We start from the raw sequence: 17,411 nt of genomic DNA on the forward strand, positions 1-17,411 counted from the left end.
GTGATGTGTGGGGTGATGTGTGCGGGTGGGGGGGGGGGTTAGGCGGTTGGAAGCTGGAATCGTTTCCGCCCACAGGCCTAGGCTGTGCCCCGGGGTCTCTCACCGGCTGAACACGACACGCTTTCCCCCGGCGCCGCGTGCCCCCGGGCGGCCCTCATCCCCGGACGGGCTGAAGCCCAGCGCCAACAACCCGCTCCACAGTCGCTCCTTCCGCCAGATACCGGGCCCTGAGGCGGCCATGGCTCCTCGGACCCGCTCTCCGGCCGTGACCCGGCTCTGTGTAACACTGCCCCTGTGTTTCTCTATCTCACTAACACACACTCTCCCTTATTCGCTCTGTTTAATATTCACACTTTCCCGCTTCCATCGTTTCAACCGTTTTCCGCCGACGGCGCACGAACACAAACCCTCTACCTTCCCACCCACCCCATACCATCCACCAATCACAACCCCGCTCCTACACCCGCTGAGCTAATCACCATTCATAGCTCAGCCAGTCATAACAACGACTCCGAAGCACTTCGCCAATCGCAACTAAGCCTTCTACCATTTAGCCAATCACAATCCCGTATCCACAACGGTTATCCAATCAACACCATCCTCTTGTTTACCCGATCATAACACCCACTCCGGTCACTTGCCCAATCGTAACTAAACTCCGATATTTAGCCATTCACATCCTGGCTTCTCCTCCACTCAGCCAATCATTACCCAGTTCCGGCTCAGCCAATTACGAATCCGCCTCTATTCCCGTTTTGCATATCACGACCTATCTCGTGCTGAGCCAATCAGTACTCCCCTTCTGATCCACTTCGTCAATGATAACCCATTTGAAAATCACATAACATTAGGTTACAGTCCAACAGGTTGATTTGGATGCACTAGCTTTTGAGCGCTGCTCCTTCATCAGGTGGTTGATTCAACACCAGTACCTCCAAATTATAGCACAATATTCAAATCTGTCTCCTACACAGCCAATCCTAACATGGTCCACTTGCTCTTGGGTTTTCCTTCTCTCACCTGGATTTGAATTTTTAATTTTATTTATTAAATTCAAGTTCTACCTATTCTTACTGTCACCCGGTCCATCCCTGACTCTTCCCTTCCTCCACGCCTCTGTTTCCATTCTAGGGATAGGCTGGCCACTAATATCCATTACAAACCAACTTTTTCCTACCTTGACAAACATCCTCACACCCTACTTCCTTTATGTTCCATTCTCCCAGTTTCTCCAACTCCATCGAATCTGTTCTGATAATGTCACCTTCTTCAATGGTCCCTCAGAAATGTCCATTTCCTCAACTGAGGATTCTCCACTACCAAGGCTGACAGGGTTCTCAGATGTGTCTGACCCATCTCCCACACGTTAGCCCTCAGCCCCTCCTCTTCCCTCCCAAAAAAGCGATAGAGTTTCCCTAGTCCTCACCTACCATCCTCCACATCCAAAGGATCATTATCTGATATGTCCACCAGAATGGGAGGGGGATTGAAGTGGTCAGTCACAGGATAGTGGGGTTGTTTGGTGCGTATCCAAGGAATGTTTCCTGAAATGTTCGGCAAGTTGGCATCCTGTCTCCCCAATGTAGAGGAGACCACTTCAAAAGCAACAGACACAACAGATGAGGTGTCTGGATGTGCAGGAAAATCTCAATGTGGTCTCCCTTACACTGGGGAGATAGGAGGCCAATTCATAGAATCATAGAGATGTACAGCATAGAAACAGACCCTTTGGTCCAAGTCTCTCATGCTGACCAGTTATCCTAACCTAAGCTAGTCCCATTTGCAAGTCTATAGCCTCCTCCACCGCCAGATTCTATCCATCCGATACCTGGAGGAAGAATGCCTCATATTCTGCCTCAGGACCCTTCAACCACACAGAATCAACATGGACTTTTTTCACCAGAGCATGCAACCACCAGGCACATATTCCTCAGCCCTCCCTTCTCAGAACTCTACAGGGACCATTCCATCCAGGATATCCTGGTCCACTCCTTCTCCGTTGCTAACACCCACCCACCCCCAAACCCCAATAGTTCCAGATATAATCCCAGAAGGTGTAACACCCGCCTGGTTATATTATCCCTCCTCACTATCCAAAGCGCCAGACACGCTTTCCAGCTAAAGCATGCCCTTCAGGGAAGAAAACTGCCATCCTTACTTGGTCTGGAATACATGTGACTCCAGATCCACAGCAATGTGGTAATTAGGGATTGGCAATAAATGCTAGCCTATCCAGCAATGCCCTCATCCTGTGAATAAATTTTAAAAAGCAATTTACCTGAAATTTTCTGAATCTAGTTTACTGCACTTACTGCTCACAATGTGGTGTCACCAGGAGACAAAACTGGGTGACAGCTTTGGAGAAAGTCTACATTCTGGCCTTCCAAAACGTAACCGAGCTTCCAGTTGACTGCCACTTCAACACACCACCGCGTTCCTACCAACATTTCTCTTAGGTCTGCTGCAGTACTCCAATGAGGCTCTGCACAAGCTGGAAGAACAGCATCTCATGTCCACTTGGGGACCCTGCAGTCTTCAGGATTCAATATCGAGTTCAATAATTTTAAGGTCTGAACACGTCCTTCCATGTCCTTTATTTTCCACACTCCAGGTCCTATTGTGCCATGGGCTTCTTGCAGCACAACCAATCCATTTTGACATATTTATGGGCCACATTATCAGGTTTTTCTCTCTCTTTGGCATACCATCCTCCATACCTTTCACTCCCTAACCGTCATTCTCTCTCAAGCTTCATCTGTGCTATCTGCTCACTCCTCTTTCCTCACTCATCCCCTAAATTCAGAATGTATACCACCTTTTCCCAGCTATCAGTTCTGAAGAAAAGACACAAGACTTAAAACATTAACTCTATTTTCAGTCCACAGATGATGCCAGATCTGCTGATCTGTCTCTCGATATTTCTGCAGCATTTTCTGTTTTTGTTTCAGATTTGCAGCATCCTCAGATCTTTGTTTTATTTATTATAATCATAAACATCTCCACTCAGCACTGCTGCCAATCATAACCCTACATCCACTCACTGGCCAATTGCAGGTTTCACACAAGCCTGATTTTGGTAAAGAGAGACTACAAAATCTCAGTTGGTCTGATTGGCTAGCCAGTGGAAGAGGACAGGACTGATCTAGAATGTGGCAAGGGGACTTCAAAGTTTCAGTTTATGTCTCTGACCATCTCTGAAACTGTATCTAAATGGTTGTCAATGAAAATGGCTGCCAGTGAAACGTACAGTCTCCGCACCTGTCAGAGTGATTGCCTCTCATACTACCTCTGAAATTGAGTGTATCTGAGTGACTGTTACAGAAACTGATTGGCTGACTGACTGTCTCTGAAACTATGTGTATCAAAAGTGATTGTCTCTGAATCTCTGAGTGAATGTCTTTCAAAATAACTGTTACTGAAACTGACCATTGCTGAGTGACTGTGTCTGAAACTGACTGTTGCTGAGTGACTGTGACTGAAACTGACTCAATGAAACTGCTGCTGAAAATGAATGCCTCTGAGTGACGTTTAAAGTAAATGACTATACCTGAGTGACTGTCTCTGACACTGTCTGATGCTGATCATGTCTCACCAAACTTATTGACTTTTTTGAGGAGGTGACAAGAATGATTGATGATGGATGTTGTCTACATGGACTTTAGTAAAGCATTTGATAAAGTATTTCATGGCAGGCTGGTACAGAAGATAGTCTCATGGGATCTGGGGTGAGTCGGCTAGATGGTTACAAAACTGGCTTGGTCACAGAAGATAGAGAATAGCAGTGGATGAGTGCTTTTCGGAATAGAGAGCTGAAACTAGTGATATTTCATAGGAATCAGTGCTGGGACCTTTGTTGTTGTAATGTATATAAATGATCTGAAGGAAAATGTCAGTGATTTAATAAGTAAGTTTGTAGATGACAGCAAAATTGGCAGAGTTGCGGATACTATAGAGGATTGTCAAAGGATACAGTGGGATATAGATAGATTACAGATTTGGGCAGAGAAATGGCAGGTGGAGTTTAATCCAGATAAATGCGAAGTGATACATTTTGGAAGATCAAATTCAGGTGCGAATTGTACAATAAATGGCAGAACCTCTGCATTGACATACAGAGGGTACTGACTGTACAGGGCCACAGATCCGTGAAAATGGCAAAACATGTTGATAAGGTGGTCAAGAAGGCATATAGCATGCTTGCCTTCATTGGCCATAGAATCAAGTATAAAAGTTGGCAAGTTATGTTACAGCTGTACAAAATTTTAGTTAGGCCACATTTGGAATATTACATGCAATTCTGGTTGCCACACTACCAGAAGGATGTGGATGTTTTGGTGAGGGTGCAGAGAAGGTTTACCAGAATGTTGCCTGGTCTGGAAGGTTTTAGTTATGAGCAGAGGTTGCATAAACTCAAGATTGTTTTCACTGGAAAGAAAGAAGCTGAGGGGTGACTTGATAGAGGTCTAAAATTATAATCAGAGACTTTTTCCCAGGGTGGAAAGGTCAACTACAAGTGGACACAGGTTCAAGATGAGAGGGAAAAGGTTAGGGCAGAATTGCAGGGAAACATTTTCACACAAAGGGTGGTAGGTGCCTGGAAGGCACTGCCAGTGAATGTTGTGGAAGCAGGTGCTTTAGCAATGTTTAAGGCATACCTTGATAGACACAGAAACAGAGGGATAGACAGGCAATAGGTAGTGAATCTAAGTAAGGATTTGGTATCAATGCAGGCCTGGTGGGCCAAATGGCCTGATCCTTTGCTGTATTCAACTTGTGTTGTACAAAATACAAAGTCTAATCCTAATTAATTTTTAGAAGAGGAAGGCATGTTGTAACTAACTTAATATCCACCTTGAAATTATTGCTTCAAGGTTTTTGCTGTAAATGATTATGGAGATTAAATAGCTGAATCATTTTGAAATGCTAAGGAATTATTCTTGCACAGCTTTTCTTCAAATAGGGATAGTTGGCACCTTTGGGGCAGAGAGCTTTGAAGATCAGTTGGCTTCAGTTTAGGAGAGCTGAGTGTTGTTGGTGATTATCTCTTGCTGCCTTGGCATTTATCTTGGTTTTTTACCAGTTGCCATAGTTATTGTCAGGGAAGCTTAGCTGTATAACGTGCAAAGAATGCTGACTGACTGCAGGCAAAGGTCAAATGTGGCCTCTGAATTCATCTCAAAATAAACATGTTTGTTCAATAAACAAAAGTTCCATCATGATGTCATTTGAATTATTAGTTAATAGTTCTACAGATTACAAATATAAGATCAAGAATGTTAGTTATTAAACCAATGAGGAAACAAAGAATTTTGCACTTAGGTTTTATGAACATTTAAAGTTTAGCTAAAGTACAAGGACATTTCTAAATTCAATCAACAAGACTTTAAAATAGAAGATGAGACATGCATATTTGTTCAAACCATTCCTCAGAAATTCTCCATTGATTGCTAGTTGAAGTTTAGCCCCTGCATAAAATAAACAGTCAAATGGACAAGCTAAAATAGTGAAATCAGGTTTATTGGTGTAACCAGTCACATATTTGAATACTCCAACCCTATGGTAAGTCCCATACATTTTACACCTTAGGTATGTGCTTGAGATTTCAAATACCGTAATGCAATTACCTGTCTTGACAGGTTGAAGTGGAGAAGAAAGAATGAGAGAGACACTTACATTAAGGGACTATTACATTACTGTTAAATATGGCAAGGAAGGTCAGAAAAATTCCAATGGCTCTACAGTGGAGGTGACTAATAGAGCTGGAATGATGTGAAACTGACTAATCTGACATAATAATGATGGCTGTGTTTGTGGACACCAGTGAATACGTGCCATACGCCACTTTAATTTGTGCGTGTGCATTTAAATGGTTTTGGGAAATGCAGCCTGGGATCTGGGAGGGGAGGGCAGGAATGGGGTTGAAACCAGGTTGGGGAGAAAAGGGGTCAGGGCATTTATCCCCATCATCACTCTTCCCATTCTCATTCCACGGATTTCCTGCCTCCCCCTGAAAACCCCCTCCCCCATTCCTCCTCCTGAATCCCTAAACCCTTCATACTGATGCTCTCCCTCCTCTCATCTCATGTCCTCATTGCTTCTGCTGAACCCAGTTTTAAAAGCATGCGGTGTGGTATTTGCATATGACTGCACACAAATTCTATGTGAGGCCATACTGTCTGGAATCATATGCATGATGTTTCTGGATTAGTGCATATGTAATTGCCTGAGGTTGCATATACCACTTGATGTTGGAATAAACTATAACCTGTGTTCCACGGAAGGGTCACTGGACCCAAAACGTTAACTCTGAGTTCTCTGCACAGATGTTACCAGATCTGCTGAGCTTTTCCAGTAATTTCTGTTTTTAGTTTCTAAGCATGTTCATTCCAGAGGAAGAGACCTATCCAGAATTACTCAATTAAGACATTTCCAAGAACTTGGGATACTCTGAGTTGTACAAGCAAAGATTATGCAACCTTTTGGCAGCCATTTTAAATAAAAGACAGTCCAATAAACCTCTCATAGCATGCGCTCCATGTTTTATTATGCTTAAATAGATGATATGCTATGATCTGATTGAATTATAGAGCTGGCTTAAATGGCCTAGTGGAGTTTTCCTCATCCTCTTTCTTATGCTTTCAGTGGGCATGACTGTATAGATAACTGTACAGTATGTGTGGGTCGTATATTAAAAATTGAACAAACAAAAATTGAACAAAGTTTCAATGTGAAACTTTACTGTCATTTTACTTCAGAATTTGGAATTCTGGCACTTCTTTTGTGTTACTTGACAGGATACAGCAATCACCCAACAAGAGTGACATGTATTGTTCATCCGAGATGCCCTTGAGAAGCTAGTGGACAGCTACCTTCATGAACTGCTGGTCTGGATTGTAAATATATGGTTAGGTAAAGTAATCACACTTTTCTCCCAGTAACAGAAGAAATAATGTTTATAAATCATGTACTGTATGGTGAGAGGAATTTATTGCTGGTAGTATTCACGTTTGTCTCCTGCCTCTCTCCTTACAAATGGTAGAGATGGTGGATTTGGAAGGTACTGGCTAAGGAGCTTTGTATTGGCAACAGAATTGGAAAACTTCTTCAATTCTTCTCCCACCTTCACACAGTCCAGTTTTGTCACTTCCCTACCTTGAAAGCGCTCTCTCTCTCTCTCTCTCTTTGGGGATGGGCTGTCCAGTAATCTTCATTATAAGCCCACGGATACTCATAGTTACCTTCTGGCCTTTATTTCAAAGGGAATAGAGTATTAAAATAATGAGGTCTTGTTGAAATAATGCAAAGCACTAATCAGTCCACACCCAGAACATAGTGAAGTTTTGATCTTCTCATGTAAAGAAAGACATTAGAGTAGGTTAATTGGGCCAATCCTGGGTACATAGGGATTTTCTTATTAGGTGAGGTTGAACAGGTCAAGCTTGTACTTGAAGTTTAGAATTGAAAGGTGACTTTAGAGGGCTTGGCAAGGTAGATGCAGAAAGGTTTTCTTCCCCCTTGTGGAAAAGTGTAGGACTAGAGGGCATAATCTCAAAGGGGTTGCCTAGTTATGTTGGAGGAACAATTTCTTCTCTCAGAGGGTGGTGAATCTATGGAATTCCTAACCAGACAGGGCTGTTAAGACTGGTTATATATATCCAAGGCTGAAAACAGACAGATTTTTAATCAGTAAGGGCATCAAGGTTATGGGGATAAGACTAGAAAATGGAATTGAGGATTACCAGATCAGCCATGATCTCATTGAATGGTAAAACAGATTCAATGTGCTGAATGGCCTACATTTGCTGCTAAATCTTATGGACCGCACTTGCTCACACCCAGTTTCCTGTGAGGACTCCATTCTCTCAGTTTCTACTTTGCATCTGTTTCTGATTTTGCAACTTCCCACAATAGCACCTCAGATATGTCTTCCTTTCTTTTCAACCAGATGTTCCCCAACCCACTGTATCCCAAAACAAGTATGCAGCTCATCTCCATAAGCATCTTTTGCAATCTGAATTTACTGTTCATTCATCAAGTTTGCCTTGGTTCACAACACTGACTAGTATTTTCCTTTTCTTCATTCTTACTCATAAGACCTTTGTAATTCAGTTTTTCATTTGGATGGATCTCAATTGTGGTTTGGGCATGAAACTTTTCAGAAAATAATAATCATCCATAATTTCTGTGATCCTATCTATGTCACCATCTAGCATGGCAACATCCCAACCCATGTTATCAAAGCACGTTTGGAATAATATGGTTGTTCAAATTTTGCAAACTTTAGCCAGTTTCCTGACGTTTATAGTGATACTTAGAGAAGAAGTACATGTTATTTGATTTGACCAGGGCTTACAAGTTAGATCATAATCAATCAGTCTTGTAAAAATTGAAAATAACAACAGATTCAGAATCTTGACCTTAGCAATTGCTATCAGCATATCTTGTGTTATTGGGAAGTATGACAGGCTTGTGATCAGGCATTTTAATGCACCCAAAATGAAATTCCAAACAGACAACAAATTGAATTTGACTCAGCTAGTATTATATAAACTCCTTCAGCAACTCTATTTAGTGGTTAAACATCACAGTGAGTGCGAGAGAGCAAGAGATCAGACTGATCAACAGCAACTGCTTTAAGATTTTAACAGCGTAGATCCATCTTCATCCATGAATCTGAAACATTAAAGTTTATTGTAGTAAAACCTCAAGGAAAAGCCAACTGACAGCTAAAGGATTAAACAGTGGAAACCATGGTTGCTCAAGGATTTATTAAGTACATATGAAATGAAACAAATTTTAAAAGAAAGCACCAAAAGAAAGTGAAAAGCCACTCCTCAGATCTGGATTTGTATTTTATCCCTTTCCCAAAAGACAAGAAAAGGAAACTTCCATGGAGAGAAGGTGGTTAAACAGAAATAGATGCTACAACAAACAAAGGATGATCAAGCATCATGACAAGTGTGCACCTGCTCAGACGGTATCCCTTCCATGGTCTCAGTCTCCCCTTCTTGTTGGGACGCAGTCAGTTGCGGGTAAAAGGGACCCACCAGCCAATTCAGAGGTGTGTTATTCACCAAATAATCCATCACTCCATCCAGTGAGTCCTTCATCTTTGTGAGTTGATCCTTGCTTGTGGAGAGGATCTGGCTAGAAAGTTCTCTGAAGGATGTTTTAGACTTGAATGTGGAATACATCTCCCTTGCCAGAAGATTTATGTACTGGACCTGTTCGTGAACATTCTGTGGTAAATCCCAAACACTGCTCACTAGCACAACACAGGTTGTCTGCAATTGTTGGCTCAGATTCCGAGCAATGGCCAGTGTACGTGATTCAACTTGCTATATATAATTAAAAAAAGATACATTTGAACAGCCCAGAGTTTTCGCGTGGAATTCAGTATTCTGCACACATTCTTCATCTCTTTACCACACATCCCTCCTTCTCCACTTCCTAGATATAAATGGCCTTGCAAGGAGATCCAGAGTCATGACAATAATTCCCAGTCAAAAGAACATCTGGCTCAAAAGGGCATTTATCTACTTACTGCACAGTACAGACTTAGGAGAAGGCCAGATAATGGTATATAAAATTAAAGAGGTGGACAGTGTCTGTTGTGATAGTTTAATCAAATTCAACAGATGTGTGGAACAGGTGACAAGTTTAAACTGTGCAAGAACAGGGAGAGTCTGGATGGGGGTGATTATTTTTTCAAAGAGAGCCTCCAGAATTTGTCACCAGCTGATGTGTAATTGATGCAGATTCATCTTTCAATATCACAATTACATGAAAGACAAGTGTCTGAGAACTTTTAATCCAAGCAATCTCCTCGACCAGTATCCATCTCCCCAGAGCATTAGAGAGAAAATTTCCTCAAACATTTTTCTCCTTATGGTGCTCAATTTTGAGCTATTTCCAGTTGACATGACTGCTGGAGGTAACTACATGCGTCCGGCCACATTCCTCCCATCAGGAATGAGAAAGACTTAATAAATTGGCTGCCTTTTCCTTCTTGATCTTGTATATTTCAGTTCTTTTAATAAAAAAAAAAGCTGTGGTGTCCTACAAAAGCCAGGCAATGAAGAATGAAATTTGAAGGATAAAATGATTGCAAGTTTTACTGGATACACAAACACAGGCAAAAAAAAAAATGCCAGAAGCCAAAGCTGTTGTAGTTCTTGGTGAAGGCATCAAAGACAAGGGGACATAGATTTAAGGTAAGGAGCAGGAGGTTTAGAAGGGACATGAGGAAATATCTTTTCATCCAGAGGATGGTCGGAACCCGGAATCTACTGCCAATAAAAGGGTGGTAGAGGCACAAACCCTCATAACATTTAAGAAACATGTTGATATGCACTTGTGACGCCAAGGTATACTAGGCTATGCACCAAGTGTGAGAATATGGTATAGAATCATTAGGTACTTGTTTTTGACTGGTGCAAACTTGGTGGGCCCAAGAACCTTTTTCTGTACTGTAAACCTCTGACTCTATGGGCCAATAACTTACAAGAGATTGTCACAATGCACACTCACCTCTGCAGCAGAAGATTCATTGTCTTCATATTCCAAATTAGACTTCCTCCATTCTATCCATGTCTGGTATAGCCTATCCTGGGCATCATGGATTTTTTTATTTGCTGTACCCATATTTTCCCTGGCATACTCTATCTAGAACATGAAGGACAGTTTAGCATTGAAAAAAAAATGAAGGCATATTGTATCTGAAATTAGGTACAGGATTAAAATCTGGATATACTGATGCACCCAACCTACTTAGTAATGTTTTGTGCAAAAATTTGACCTAGGAAATAACAATTAAGATTCATTTCACAACTTTTCTCTTCATGTCAATTCATTTTAGATTCACTGACTACAAACCTATGTAAATTACCAGCAAGTTAATACTGCCTCTGAAGTTGAGAGAGTTTTGATCAGAAAATACATTGTTAGGTAAAGATTAAAACTACTTACTGAAATGTTCAGTTTTTGCAAGCAAATCCTTTTGCATTGGAAATGCTGAAATTCAGTTGGCTTAAAAAACTTGGAGAAAGTAAATTGGCCTGTCTTACTAACCAACACATTGACTTGTATACTCACTAGATCAATAGTATGGTGCAGTTGAGAAATGGCCTCTTGACCACGTTGCTTAGCATTGTGAACTTTGACCATGGCCTGCTGATATGTTCGCTGTCGTACTTTGGTCGAAAGTGATCCCAGCCTCTCAAAATAACTCCGTTTCAGAGGATCAATTTCAAATTCATCAGTTCCCTTGTTCTCTTCTTCTTTAGCTGCAAAGCACAAAATTTGGTCTACTATTAGAACCCAATTTAACACGAAACTGGCAACTGCAGTATCAAAACTATGAGCAAATTGTGCCATGGCTTCAGTGAGAACATAAGAAGCTTTGTCCATACTCAAAACCATACTATTATTGCTAGGAAGAGACTGGCCAAGGAAAAGTAACAGTTTGCCTATCCACACTGATTACACAATTAATTTATTTCCATTAAATACTCATGATAGTGTCCCAAAATTGTAGTGTGGCTATCTGGTTCATTTGCTATGATGGCAAGCATGTATTCAGAAGAAAAAGATGCCTAATCTTTGCAACTCACATTTTAAACACATCTCAGCAAAATATATTGGAAAGTTCACTAAAACCATTGTTTTGTTAGCAAAAAAAACTTGTTATTTTAACATCTTGGTTTGAGCCTATATTTATGGCACTGATGAAGCACTGCTGGTTGCTAAAACCAGCAGAATTTCCAGCATCTTCAGAGAGAACAGCAGTGACATTAAAATTTGTTTCAGAAGTCAAGGAGATGCTGAGGCACTCCACTTTCATGACCAGGTTTCTCTCTGCCTCTTCCACAATTTAAAAGGTTGTGCAGGATTTACAGGAGCCTCATGCATCAAAATCCTACACACAGACCAGCTGCAAAAGGATGCTAAATTCCTTAGATACCAATAATGTTAAGAACGTAGGAAAGGCATGAAATTTATGCTTTCTAGATGCAATGCCACAGTTAAATAATACTTATTACATAAAAATGTTTCTAAATAGAATGGAATGATTTGCTTCACTGCATAATATTAATCACATCAATGCTGTATCCAATTAGTCACAACTATTTTAACTTTAAAAAATGTTCTCACTATTATGTAAAAGTATCAACATTCCAGTCTTACATTACTCCTGGTCAACTATTAGGTACCAAAGATACCAATCCAGATTAGACATGGAATGTTAATGTTACTTCGGACAGAGAAACCCCAGTGTTCCTCAACTTCAATTGTCAATTGAGTTAACAAGCAACTTCCTGATAAGAATAACCAGTAGGATTAGTAGAGAAAGTGAAGGAAAATATGGAAATTATGCAGAAGATTTTATTGGGAGCATTCATATTGCTTCTCACCTTGCTCATCATCAGTCAGAGGGAGATAGTGATCCACAAGTAATTCAGAAGTGATCAATGCTGAATTTACTCCACTGCTCAATGCTTTACCCATACGTGATTCAAGTACTTGGTTCATGCTGCCATTCACTACAGCTTTGGTCATTTCAAAACTCTCATGGACAGTGTCTTTTGTCTTGTCCACTACCCCAGTAATTTTACTTGCTACAGTCTCCCTGGTACCAGTAACAGTATGTGTTACAATTTCCTTTGCCTTAGCAACAACCTGTTGAAAAAAAACAGCCAGAGGTCACAAGCCTTGCACTACCAAAATTTCAACAGTTTCAAGTATTAGATCCTGGAATACAATAAATGAGTAAACCATGAAGCTGCTTAAGCTTGTTTGATCAATTAATAGAAATCACATCCGATTGCTGATTTTAACTTCACCTTCTCACCTGCTCTCCATGTCTCAGTATCTTGGCACCCCACCTTTTGGAATTTCAGCCTTAAATATGCTATAAAAAGAGATTTTTCAACTTCCCACAACCTCCACCTGCTTACAGGGTCACAACAATTTTAGAGAAATAAAAACAACTCTTGGTCATCATAGGAGCAAGTCTCAAGACATGTAGTTAAAAAAAGGTACAAAGCAGGACACTTACAAGCATCTTAATACTTGCTTCATATCTGTCTCAAAATATCAAATTAGCAACTTATCTGCATAATCCTGCCAATGCACCTGGCCACCTTTCAGCATCTGCAGGTTGATCTGAATTACAAACACATCTAAGTTTAGAGTCATAGAGAAATACAGCACGGAAACAAGTCCTTCAGTCCAACTCGTCCAAGCCGCTCAGATATCCTGACCTAATCTAGTCCCGTTTGCCAGCACTAGCTGATATCCCTCCAAACCCTTCCTATTCAAATACGCATCCAGATGCCTTTTCAAAACCTTTTAATTGTACCAGCCTCCACCACTTTCTCTGGCAGCTCATTCCACACATGCACTACCCTCTGTGTGAAAAAGTTGCCCCTTAGGGCCCTTTTACATCTTTCCCCTATCACCCTGAACCTATGCCGTCTAGTGCTGGAGTCCCCCACCCACCAGGAAAAGACCTTGTCTGTTTATCCTATCCATTGCCCCTCATGATTTTACAAACCTCGATAATGTAACCCCTTAGCCTCCGACGCTCCAGGGAAAACATCCCCAGCCTATTCAGCCTGTCCCTATTAGTTCAAATCCTCCAACCCTGGCAACATGCTTGTAAATCTTTCCAACAGGAAGACCAGAACTGCATGCAATATTCCAAAAGCGGCCTAACCAATATTCTGTACAGCCACAACATGACCTTCCAAGTCCTATTCCCAATGCTCTGACCAATAAAGGAAAGCATACCAAATGCCACCTTCATTATGCTATCTACCTGCGACTCTACTTTGAAGGAGCTATGAATCTGCACTCCAAGGTCTCTTTGTTCAGCAACACTCCCAAGAACCTTACTATTAAGTGTATAAGTCCTGCCCAGATTTGCTTTTCCAAAATGCAGCTCCTCACATTTATCTAACTTTAACTCCATCTGCCACTCCTCAGCCCATCTGATCAAGATCTATTCCTTTTATAGTCCTGAAAATACCAACCTACTGTCCGTTAATGTACCATGCTCACCTAAAGATTTGAAAGTTCTGGTAAGTAAATGCACAATTGAACTGTTGGAGATTAGCTTTGCACCTCCATAGACCTTGCAATTTTGTGAAGGATGAGCACTCCATACCAGGACCCATGCACTCCATCACCTTTCTCCACAGGCAGATTGGTAAAGCTTTCTCATAAATCAAGAAAGCAAAAATAGGCATTGCTGAAGCCTTTTATTGTGCACGCATCTGAACAGACAAAAGAATGCCAAATTTCAAAGGAGCAACAAATCATATTGTGTAATGAAAGAGTGCTGACTGCTCGGTGAGGTGGTAATGATTGAGTTATTGGCATGGAGAATACAGTCAGTCAGTCAGTGCCAAATAATCAGCATAGCTTTCTCTCGCCATATAAACTTTCACTAAATTTCACTCGGCATTGGCATGTCACTCCTTCTTTTCAGCAATTCTTAAGCAGAGCAACAAGTCTCTAGTATCATCCTGCTCCATGTGTAATCAGTGAAAAATTGGGCAAGAATGAAGCTGTCTCAGGTATTAACATCAAGTAACTAAGCATTGATTTTATATAAAATAATACTGTGGATGCAGGAAATCTAAAAGAGAAAGGCGATCTGGAGAAATTCAGCAGGTGTGGTAGTATTGTACGTCTGTGGAGACAGAAACAAAAGTTAATGTTTTGAGTTTGGTATGAAGTCATACCATTAACTCAGTTTCTCTCCCCACAGCTGCTGCCAGACCTGCTGAGTTTCTTCAACATTCTGTGCTCGTTTGATTTTGTACAAGCCAGTTTGATTGCATAGGTCTGGTAAATTTATAATAAAGTCAGTACCTGGTCAGTCGGTTGGTGGAGAAAAGGTAACTTCTTTTCGATTCTGTCTAGCCCTTTGCAGGCATAACCATTTGCAAATGCAACTAAAACATAAAAAGAGTGTATACAAGATAATGTTTAAAGCATAACATGCAGAGTTGTCAATTCAAGGAATGTTAAACACTATATTGATATCAATCAGCCAAGGTAATGCAGCTACTCTTGGAATGTGTACTTATATGAAAACAAAGGAATTACTAATCAAAGCAAGGACTCTTTACTGGGCAGCACCAGGAACCTGTGTTAGATTCCAGCCTTGGGCAACCACCTGCACAGAATTTGCAGGTTAGCTCTGTGTCTGTATGAATTTTCTCTGGTATTCCAGTTTTCTCCCACAGTCCAAAAGACTGGCAGTTAGGTGGATTGGCCATGCTAAAAATTCCCCCATAATCTGCAGGTCAGTTGCGTTAGTCATGGATTAAAAAAAACCATGCAGAGATACAAAGATAGTGGGACGCTGGTTAGAGGGTCAGTGCTGATTCAATGGGCTGAATGACCTCTTTCCGCACTGTTGCAATTCTAAATCACTTTTTTAAAAAAAAAATCAGCATCCTCTATAGAAGCTATTTTTCTGTACTTTAAGCCTAGTTTCATGCAAAGGATTATCAAAAGCAAAAAATGTTTTGTCTACAGCTCTTAGAAACCAAAACCTTAAATCTGCAGTTTTTAAAAGATTACATTTAAGTCTGGAGAATAAATGGTAACTCTTCAAGAAGTAGGTGGCTTGCCTTGTGCCAGAGTTGAATACTTATACTGCATTCAACAAGCAATTTTCTCAGGAATTTATTATATAAATAGAACAGACTGTCTGCACTAGGTGAAAGGTAAAACAACTGCAATTCAGCAACGCCACTTCACAACTAGGTAAAAGGTCAGGAGTTGAAAATGTCTTTCAGAAGATATTTGTTTCAGTACTGAAACTGATTTGCTGAACACTGGCATGAGTCACAAAATGACAACTGATGTCCAATATAAACATTTATTGAATAGTACAATCTGACCACACCCTTGGTAATGCTCAATTACAGCAGTCATAGCTTGCTTATGTCTTGCTTATACAGTAATAGTTTCATTATTAGATCAGGATCTGTTAAATATACAATTCTAGTGAGCATCATAGAAGTTACTTCTGTTTGATTTATTTTTAGTATGTTTATAATAGAATTCAAGGAACAAAATCAAGACCAACTCTGCAAAAGAGAACATTCTTACTTTGTGGTTCCAGTTTATGAAGTATTGGTGTAGCACTGGTGATGGCTACGGATGAAATGACAGTCACACTTTTCTCTGCAACTTCACACAAAGACTTCAGATAGGGGTGATTCTCCTTTGTGCTGTTGTATACAGATGTCATCTTATCATAGGCAGTGCTGAGGAATGGCAAGTTAGCCACGCGAACAACCACATTCTAATAGGATTTTTTAAAAATCCAGAGTGAAAAATATGTTATTTGTGCACAAATAAATTTCATTTGAGACACTATATGTACATTCCAGTTCAGTTTCTGTCACTTGAGAGGAAGTGAGATCTGCCAGAGTTCTGTTAGTAGCGTGGAAAATATTGCAACAACAACAAAAAAGCATACTCTTCCCCCAGATATTCAGATCACCCACAGCCAAACCCAAATCCTCACTGAGGAGAAGTTCAAAGCACATTCTACTGTTAACCTGGGAAAAGTCAGCAAACAGGGATCAATCCTGATTGAGACGTTACTAGAATTTACTGACCAATTAAGGGCTGTTAGTGAAAACCAACATATTTTATCAGCAGGTTCAATTATAGTTAGCCAGCATTCGTGAATACGGAATTGTCAATGTTATATTTGCATTTCATTCCAACCCATAACAGAAAGAAAAGTGTACCTGTGGCACTTCCACTGCTGAGGCCATGGCTTCCGCTCTACATTAAAAAAAAGAAGTGAAATCGAGTTTCAGAACAAAAGAGCGTCAAGCTATATTGGCCATTCCCTTCACCCTGGTTCGGTGTTCACAATTCAATTAGAATCGGAGCTTGAACAGGACACAGAGAGTAACGGTGTCTGATGTGGTCTAACAACAGAAAGCAGCCAGCATTTATCCGGAACTAACACGCACTTCACTCACCGATTAAACCTCTCTCTCTCTCTCTCTGCTCCGATTGCACTGATTATCGGACTCTCGCGGATCCTCCGCCGCACTTGGCGCTGGCTGCAATGACTCTGCTCCCGGAAAACCTGCCCATTGACGTCAGCCAGTGCAAACCCCAGTCATCAGCACCTCAATCAGGAACACCCTCTGCAAGGTTTTTGTCACTGTTTTCCACTGCATATCTCACCCCTTGTCGCTGTTTCAAGTGTGGCATATTTCCCAGATTGAAATTATCTTCTCACAGCTCCAATAAAGTGTGCAAGGGCTGGGGGTGAGGGTGGTGAATCGATGTGATTGACTGTGGAACAACGAGACAAAGCCAGCACCGCCCTTTGCTCTCACAACCTTGTCTGGGAGTTGACTTGCTAC

The 17,411-nt window shown here is 40.9% G+C and overlaps 2 protein-coding genes across 4 annotated transcripts in view; both read right to left on the bottom strand.

Moving 5' to 3' along the window:
* The window catches only part of haus6 (HAUS augmin-like complex, subunit 6), a 63,481-nt gene extending 62,919 nt beyond the window's left edge, over window positions 1–562 (bottom strand). Inside the window, exon 1 of one of the 3 annotated variants that reach the window (XM_043717775.1) lies at window positions 548–562. Coding sequence is in view for 2 of the 3 variants with exons in the window: in XM_043717754.1 (XP_043573689.1) it covers window positions 104–240 (137 nt within the window). In the remaining variant the exon portion in view is untranslated. Of the gene's footprint in view, window positions 1–103; window positions 420–479 lie in introns of those variants that run through there. The other 2 variants (XM_043717764.1, XM_043717754.1) reach the window with 2 other exon arrangements.
* Window positions 563–8,753: 8,191 nt separating this feature from the next.
* Window positions 8,754–17,106, bottom strand: LOC122563695 (perilipin-2-like). Its single transcript, XM_043717790.1, has 8 exons — window positions 17,019–17,106; window positions 16,779–16,815; window positions 16,129–16,324; window positions 14,878–14,960; window positions 12,414–12,678; window positions 11,095–11,285; window positions 10,531–10,665; window positions 8,754–9,338 (listed from the first exon to the last, which is right to left on the bottom strand). The coding sequence occupies exons 2-8, from the start codon at window positions 16,803–16,805 to the stop codon at window positions 8,943–8,945; spliced, it is 1,293 nt and encodes a 430-aa protein (XP_043573725.1). The 5' UTR covers window positions 16,806–16,815; window positions 17,019–17,106; the 3' UTR covers window positions 8,754–8,942.
* Window positions 17,107–17,411: the final 305 nt, after the last annotated feature.

Source organism: Chiloscyllium plagiosum, chromosome 2 (genome assembly GCF_004010195.1).
Source record: "Chiloscyllium plagiosum isolate BGI_BamShark_2017 chromosome 2, ASM401019v2, whole genome shotgun sequence".
NCBI lineage: Eukaryota > Metazoa > Chordata > Chondrichthyes > Orectolobiformes > Hemiscylliidae > Chiloscyllium > Chiloscyllium plagiosum.